The sequence below is a fragment of the Crocuta crocuta genome, unplaced genomic scaffold, assembly GCF_008692635.1.
Source record: "Crocuta crocuta isolate KB4526 unplaced genomic scaffold, BGI_CrCroc_1.0 scaffold613, whole genome shotgun sequence".
In the NCBI taxonomy this organism is placed as follows: domain Eukaryota; kingdom Metazoa; phylum Chordata; class Mammalia; order Carnivora; family Hyaenidae; genus Crocuta; species Crocuta crocuta.
Window position 1 is genome coordinate 1,393,323 of NW_027528880.1, and position 7,857 is coordinate 1,401,179.

General features: G+C 49.5%; 1 protein-coding gene across 1 annotated transcript in view; it reads left to right on the forward strand.

Moving 5' to 3' along the window:
* Window positions 1–1,628: 1,628 nt before the first annotated feature.
* PRPF6 (pre-mRNA processing factor 6) overlaps window positions 1,629–7,857 on the forward strand; it is a 47,186-nt gene continuing 40,957 nt past the window's right edge. The window contains exons 1-3 of the mRNA XM_077756883.1: window positions 1,629–1,800; window positions 4,000–4,168; window positions 5,167–5,285. Coding sequence (XP_077613009.1) covers window positions 1,730–1,800; window positions 4,000–4,168; window positions 5,167–5,285 — 359 coding nt within the window. The 5' untranslated portion in view covers window positions 1,629–1,729. The remainder of the gene's footprint in view (window positions 1,801–3,999; window positions 4,169–5,166; window positions 5,286–7,857) is intronic.

Sequence of the window (7,857 nt, forward strand, 5' to 3'; positions counted from 1 at the left end):
CGGCGAGTCTGCGCGGCGAGGCACCTGCCTCTGAGCCCTGAGTGCTGGGCGCGCTCCGGGAGCCCCGAGGTGTGTCGGCGGCGCGCAGGTCTGCGGACGCAAAGGGTGTCTGCCAGGGTAAGGGGCGACCTTGCGCACCTTGGCATGGCTTCAAGGACCAGTGATTCTGTGCACCTATACGGAGTCCAGACGTCTGAAAGGGCTTCTGAGGCAGGGAAATAAGGATCCGATCTTCCTTGCGGGGAAGGGGCAGGAGAGGAGTATCCTACCTTCTCCTGGGATCGTCTGTCCGAGGGCGCCCAGGTCAAAGGTCAGACTGATGCCTTGCAACCATTTCCCTCCCCCCACCCCCCGCCCCGTTCTCCTACCTCAGATTACCGACTCACTCCTTCATTTAAGCATTCTCTACGTCTATCCAGAGGTCTCTTCCTCAAACGGGCACTTGCTTCCCTAGACCCTCTCTTAATCCCCACCACAATGTGAACTCCAGGAAGACAGCCAGGGTGTCTCCCCTTCCCTCCGTAGCCCCAGAGGCCGATCTGACTCAGTGCTCAGGATGTGGCACCGAAAGTGGCTTGGCTGGCAATGGGGACGAGAGAGAAGCTCCGAGAAGGCTGCAGCAGGCAGGAGGCATGTGTTTTTTCTAGAACTCCACTGAGAAGTGCTAGGGTGGGCTAGGCACTGCCCTGTTAAGAGGCTACCCACTGAGTTTTGCCTGCTCTGTCAAGAAGCTGAGCACTCTCCCCTGTGTATGTGGGCTGCTGGAGGATGTTCCACAGAATGAACAATGGTACATGTGGAGATATAGAAATGTATGCAGACTAGTCATGTGTGTCGACCCAGAACACCAGCACAGGTGATCTGGCTGGTACCCATGTCCACCAACACACAGAGGCAGGGATTCGCACAGAATTCATCCACACGTTGTGCCACACATGCCCACATACCGAAGTGTTCCCAACATATCTATTGCATTTACTTATTTTCTCCAGTTAACTCTCTAGGGGCTGTGCTTCTGCCCTCACTGCCATGTTCAAGGTGTGCTGGGGGTGGGAGTGGAGCCCGTACAGGGACTGGTGCTTGAATCGGAGCCCGGGAATCTGAGCGCTGAGAGCTAGAGCAGCAGCCTGAACACTAGGGCACGCGCAGACAGGTGTGCCCAAATCACAACACGTACACCGCACACAAACTGTCCACAACTAGTCAGGTGCAGCCCCGCTCAGATGTGTTAAGGCCTGGCCCAGGGCCAGGACAATCCTGCAGGCAAAGGTGAACGGTTAGGCCTGATTTTGAGGGATCCCTTGGCGGCTAGGCTGACTCAGAGAGGGAGGGGACCCATGGATCCCGCTCGTGCAGGCAGGTCTCCTCCGAATTGCGTCGAAAGTACGCTGAGTTTTGAGGTCTTGCAGGGGTTTTCCAGGATGATGTCGCTCCTGGAGATCCCCAGCAGGGCGGTTCGCGGGCAGTCCCACTATGCGACGCTACCACGCGTGCGCTTGCCGCATCCCCGCCCCTTCACCGGTGCCGGAAGTCGCTTTCAGGAACATCCGCCCGGGGAATGCGGAGTGGGCGGGGCTTCGTGAGGCCCGCGACCTTTGCTTCCGGGGCGCGGGTGACGCCGGGCCCGAGAGCTCTTCCTGCTGAGAATCCTGGGACGTCTGTGGTCTTCCGCCTTCGGCCGCGATACCCGCCTTCCCTTCCCTTTCCAGCGGTGGTCGTCACCGACGCCATGAACAAGAAGAAGAAGCCGTTCTTGGGCATGCCTGCGCCTCTCGGCTACGTGCCGGGGCTGGGCCGGGGGTGAGGCCGGGGCGAGCCGCGCTTGAGGGGCGGGAGCGGGCGGCGCGGGCCGCGGGGCCCGGCGAACAGAGAGGGCCGCGCGCGCTTGGGGAAGAGGGGTTGCGGGCCGGCCCGGGCAAGACAGTCCTCACTACCGACACTTCTTCTTGGCAATCAGTCGGATTTGGGGAGCTTGCCGATGGCGACGGGGAAGATTTCTCGAGAGGGATGATAGATTAGGATCTGTGGCCACACGGAAAGACATCACTGGGTTTGGTTTAATCCTTGTAGGAAGAATCATGCTTTGGGACCGGGACAGAGCTGAGTACCACTTCTGCTTGCCCCCTAGGAGATGCGAGACTTGGGCTTTGACCACGCGTTGGTTGTGAGCCCGTTTTTGGATCTTAAGATGATGTGTGAGCAGGTCTACAGTGAGGAGTAGGTGAATCTTTGACGTGTAGTAAGGACACCGCGGCTGTTCTCCCCAAGCAGACCCCAGACCCTTGTCGAAAGCATAAGTGACCCTTTACCGGGCCAGGTTCCTCTGTGTGGCGGCTCGTTGGTCGTCATACACTGGGTGTTGGAACTCAGCTCAGGGGGCAGGACATCTGTGAGGCTTGTGACTGGGTCTCCCGTGGCTGTCACACGGATTACGACCATAAGTGATTGAATAAATGAGCAATCATTATCATTCTGTTTATTCATTTGTTTAGGGAAACTATTGGGTTTCCTTGTGGGGGTTAGGGTTAGAGTGGGGAACACCTAAGTCTCACTTACTGACACCATCTTCAGAGGGCCTCCTACGGGGAGAGGTGAGACATTTGCATTACTAAGTACATAAAGAGGAATAGATTTATTTTTTAAATCTTTTTCTCCTAAAGTTTATTTATTTTGTGAGAGAGATCGCTGACGTGCACATGAGTAGGGGAAGAGCAGAGAGAGAGGGAGGGAGAGAATGAATCCCAAGCAGTCTCTGCGCTGTCAGTGAGGAGTTGGATGTGGGACTTGAACTTACAAATCGTGATCAAGAGTCATTGAAGGAGCACTTGCATCCAACTTCTACTCAGGTCATGATCTCAAAGTTCGTGAGTTCAAGCCCCGCTTGGGCTCTGTGCTGACAGCTCAGAACCTGGAGCTTGCTTTGGATTCTGTGTCTCCCTCTCTCTCTATGCCTCCCGCCCCCATATAAATAAACATTAAAAAAAAAAAAACATTGAAAAAAAAAAGTTGACACTTAACCGACTGAGCCACGCAGGTGGCCCTAAAGAGGAATGGATTTGGAACTCTTTGGCCCAGCAATCAGGGAGTGCTCTATGCAGTGGTAGCATTTGAGCCCCACTCAGAGACCTGGATTTAGAGATGTAGAAATGTGTGAGACTGACACTTTGTGTGTTGGGTGGTTAAGAAAAAAAGGCCTGGCATGGAGGAAGATGAGGGGCTCTCAGGGAGTCTGTGTGGGTGGAAGGTGCAGGGGTGGAGCAGTGCTGCAGGAGGTCATAGGGGCCATAGCTTCTGTAAGAGAGGCAGAGACCTCAGGAAGCTACGGTCAGAGCTGCGCTGAAGCGAGGAGGCAGGAAGCAGGGGTAGCTGAGTTGGTTCCCAGCTGTGATGGGACTCAAGGTTTGGGGAGACGGGATCTCAGAGGCAGACTCAGTAGAACTTGGTGACTGACAGGACAGAGGCACGGGAGGCAGAGCTGATGCCCTGGTACCTGCCTGGATCTTGGGGTGGCACTGCAGTCAGCTGAAACACCCAGGGCGGCTGCAGGATGAGCGCAGAAAAGGAGTTCTGATTGGGTCAAGTTGGGGTTGAGGGCCTGCTTGGATGTGTGGGGACACGATCAGTAGGTTATTAGAAACGGGAGCCTGGAACTTGGGCAGAGGGAGGTCTGATGCCCTCAGGAATCTCTCAAGGAGAATGTGCGGTGGCACGAGGTCGCCTTGGTGACCTCCTCAGGGTAGGGCGGAAGCTTTCTCTCCTGACGAGAACAACCTGGTAATTAAGAGACATAAAAAAATTAAATTAAAAGACATTAAAAAATTTTTTAAAAGATTGTTTTGTCCTTAGTTTGAGAGTGCAGCGTGCCTGGTTCCTTACTGCCTGGTGTTTTGGTGGTTTCCCAGAGATGTGAGAAAAAGAGGGGTTATTAAGCGAGAACTGTGGAGGGAAGAACGGGAACAAGTTCGCCTGGATAATTGGGTGTCTTGGGGTCTCCTGCAGTGCCACTGGCTTCACCACCCGGTCAGACATTGGGCCCGCCCGGGACGCAAATGACCCTGTGGATGACCGCCATGCACCCCCAGGCAAAAGGACCGTTGGGGACCAGATGAAGAAAAGCCAAGCTGCGGATGATGATGATGAGGATCTGAATGACACCAACTATGATGAGGTAACTTGTGACACACTCCTAGCCAGTCTCCAGGAGGGCTGACCAGCTTCCTGATCCAGTGTGCCCTTGGCATCGCTGGTGACTGGCTCAGAGAGGCCAATACAGCGGGCTCTCCTGCTGTGCCCAAGGTATCTTCAGCAGCGTGTGAGAGGGGAGCAGGAAAAACATAAAGATACGTGCACTTCTTTTGTCTCTTCAGAGGGGAGGGTCTAGCATTGGGATTTTGTCTTGGCTGGATTTTTTTTTTTTTAGGGCATTCAAAGAGCTTTTATTTAAGCCAAAATAAGTTTTCCTGGAAATTTTTTTTCTTTTTTCTTTCATAGTTTTTTGTCAAGTTGGTTTCCATATAACACCCAGTACTCATCCCAACAAGTGTTTTGGCTGGATTTTAATGATGAAAATTCTAAGTGGAATTGGTGATGATTCTTGATTTATTTATTTTGTGTCAGTGCATATCCTCTTAGGTAATTAGTATTTGGCCAGTTGAGGTTTTCTTCATATGTGTTCTAACAGATGGCATTTTTACTCAGAGGAAAAGATTTTAAAAATGTCTATTCTGAAATGATTTTAAACTTCCAGGGAACTTGGAAAAAGTGGAGAATTCCTTCACAAACTGCTCATCTCACATGACCTTAGTATAATTATTGAAACCAGGAAACTAACATTGACACAGCAATGTTAACCTAGTCTGTAGCGCTCATTTGAATTCCACCAGTTTTTCACTGGTGTCCTTTTTCTGATCCACCCAGTCCAGGGCCCTGCACTGCACTTAGTTGTGTCTCTTAGTCTCTTTCCATTGGGGTGGCTCTTCCATCTTTCATGCCCGTGATACTTCTGAATAGTACTGATGAGTTACTTTGTTTTCCCTCAATTTGGGATTGTCTGATTGAAAAAAATTGTTTAGTAAACATTTCACAACTAGAGGTTTCTCTGTTTCTGCCTGTGGGGATTGTGTTGGAGGAAAAGCTGACCCTTTAAGTGTGTTGTTTTGTCCTTAGTTTAATGGTTATGCTGGGAGCCTCTTCTCCAGTGGGCCCTATGAAAAAGATGATGAGGAAGCGGATGCTATTTATGCTGCTCTGGATAAACGGATGGATGAGAGAAGAAAAGAAAGAAGGTAAGATAAATTACTGCCCTTTACACTGTATTTACCCAGCTTTCTTTCTCCTTCCTTCTGCCTGTCTTTAAATTTTATTTATTTATTTTAAAAGTTTATTGGGGCGCCTGGGTGGCTCAGTCAGTTAAGCCTCCCACTTCGACTCAGGTCATGATCTCACAGCTTGTGGGTTCGAGCCCTGCGTCGGGCTCTGTGCTGATAGCTCAGAGCCTGGAGCCTGCTTCAGATTCTGTGTTTCCCTCTCTCTCTCTGCCCCTCTCCCACTCGCACTCTGTCTCTCTGTTTCTCAAAAATAAATAAACATTAAACAAAACTTTTTAAAAAATTTATTTTGAGAGAGAGAGTTTGCATGCATGAATTGGGGGAATGACAGAGAGAGGCAGGGAGAGAAAATCCCTGGCAGGCACTGAACTGTCAAGAGCAGAGCCCAATGCAGGGCTCGAACCATGAGATTATGACCTGAGCCAAAGTTAGACGCTTCACCGACTGAGCTTCCCATGTACTACATTAAGATTATATTGTAGGAGCACCTGAGTGGCTTTGAGTTCGTGAATTTGAGCCCTGTGTTGGGCTCTGTGCTGAAAGCCTTTTTTTTTTTTTAATATTGTATTAAAAAAATTTTTTTTTATGTTTATTTATTTTTGAGAAGAGAGAAACAGACTGTGAGTAGAGGAGAGGCAGAGAGAGCGGGAGACACAGAAAATGAAGCAGGCTGCAGGCTCTGTGCTGACAGGTCAGATGCAGGGATCGAACTCACAAGCTGTGAGATCATGACCTGAGCTGAAGTCGGATGCTCAACCGACTGAGCCACCCAGGCGCCCCTGTATTGTGTTTATTTTTTAATGTTTATTTTTGAGAGAGAGAGACAGTGTGTGTTGGGGGGGCAGAAAGAAAGGGAGACACAGAATCTGAAGCAGATTTTTAAGTAATCTCTATTTTTAAGTAATTAATTACTATTTTTAAGTAATCTCTGTACTCATGGGGTTCAGACTCACAACAAAGATCCGGAGTTGCATGCTCACTAATTGAGCCAGCCAGGTACTCCTGGATTTACCCAACTTTATTTATGTATTTATTTATTTATTATTTTGCTTTTTTTTAACGTTTCATTTTTACTATTGAGACAGAGAGAAACAGAGCATGAGTTGGGGAGGGGCAGAGAGGGAGACACAGAATCCAAAGCAGGCTCCAGGCTCTGAGCTGTCAGCAGAGAGCCCGACGTGGGGCTTGAACTCACGAACCGTGAGATCATGACCTGAGCCAAAGTTGGATGCTTACCTGACACTTATCCGGGCGCCATAACCCAACTTTATTTATTTATTCATTTATTTATTTATTTAATGTTTTATTTATTTCTGAGAGAGAGAGAGAGGGAGAGACAGCATGAGCAGGGGAGGGTCAGAGAGAGAGGGAGACACAGAATTGGGAACAGCACAGAGTTGGCTGTCAGCACAGAGCCCGACGCGAAGCTCGAACCCACAAACCGTGAGATCATGACCTGAGCTGAAGTCGGACATTTACCCGACTGAGCCACCCAGGCGCCCCATCCCAACTTAAAAAAAATTTTTTTTTTAATGTTTTATTTATTTCTTAGAGAGAGTGAGACCGCGTGAGCAGGGGAGGGTCAGAGAGAAAGAGAGGGAGATACAGAATCTGAAAGAGGCTCCAGGCTCTAAGCTGGCAGTCAGCACAGAGCCCGATGCGGGGCTCGAACCCACGAACTGTGAGATCATGACCTGAGCCAAAGTTGGACGCCCAACCCACTGAGCCACCCAGGCGCCCCAACCAACTTTAAAAGGAAGGTTTGTTTTGATTTATTTTAGATGTTGAGAAAAGTTGCAAGAGCAGTACATCTGTCTGCCAGCTCTGAGGCTACCTTAGATCTTAGTTTATGGCAGCCACACTTGGATAAATGCCAGGCTGTTGGAGAGTGGTCTTAGGGCTGGGGGCTGGAGTGGAGAGCTTAAGAACTCTTGTTTTCCAGAAGTCCACAGAACTTGAGGGATTATTATGACCACACGTCAAGATTACTGCTTTTGAGATGGATGTAGTGATGTTGGTTGATATTTGTTAAGTAATTTGGAAGTTAGCCGAAGATGACAGATGAACATGTCAGTCCTTGTCGGCAGGGGCTGTGGCTTGAGAATCTCGGTTCGCACATCAGCATTGGGACGGGGTGGGACTGTGAGGAGTCGGGCTGAGCCGGTGGGGGCAGGTGACAGTGAGCCTGGAGGGAGTGGGTGCGCTCTGTCCTTGGGGGCCTGTTCAGGAGAAGGCTACTCAGCAAGGCTCTTGTGGTTTCTCTGTGAGGCTCTTGGGTGGGTGTCTTGCTCTGAACTTTGGTTTAGCAGATCTGTTTATTGATGTTCCTTCAGTCTGCCATTTGACATGGCAGCTTTCTGAATTCCCCATCTTGTTTCTGGGGAAATTTAAGCAAAGTGAACACACAATCTTTTAAACCATCATAAGTTATATTGTTTTATAAGTTTTTTATGATTTGAAAAAAGTTTTTTTAAGTGGAACAAGGTTACAAATAAGAAAGCTATAATTTTTTTTTTTTTTTTTTTTTTTT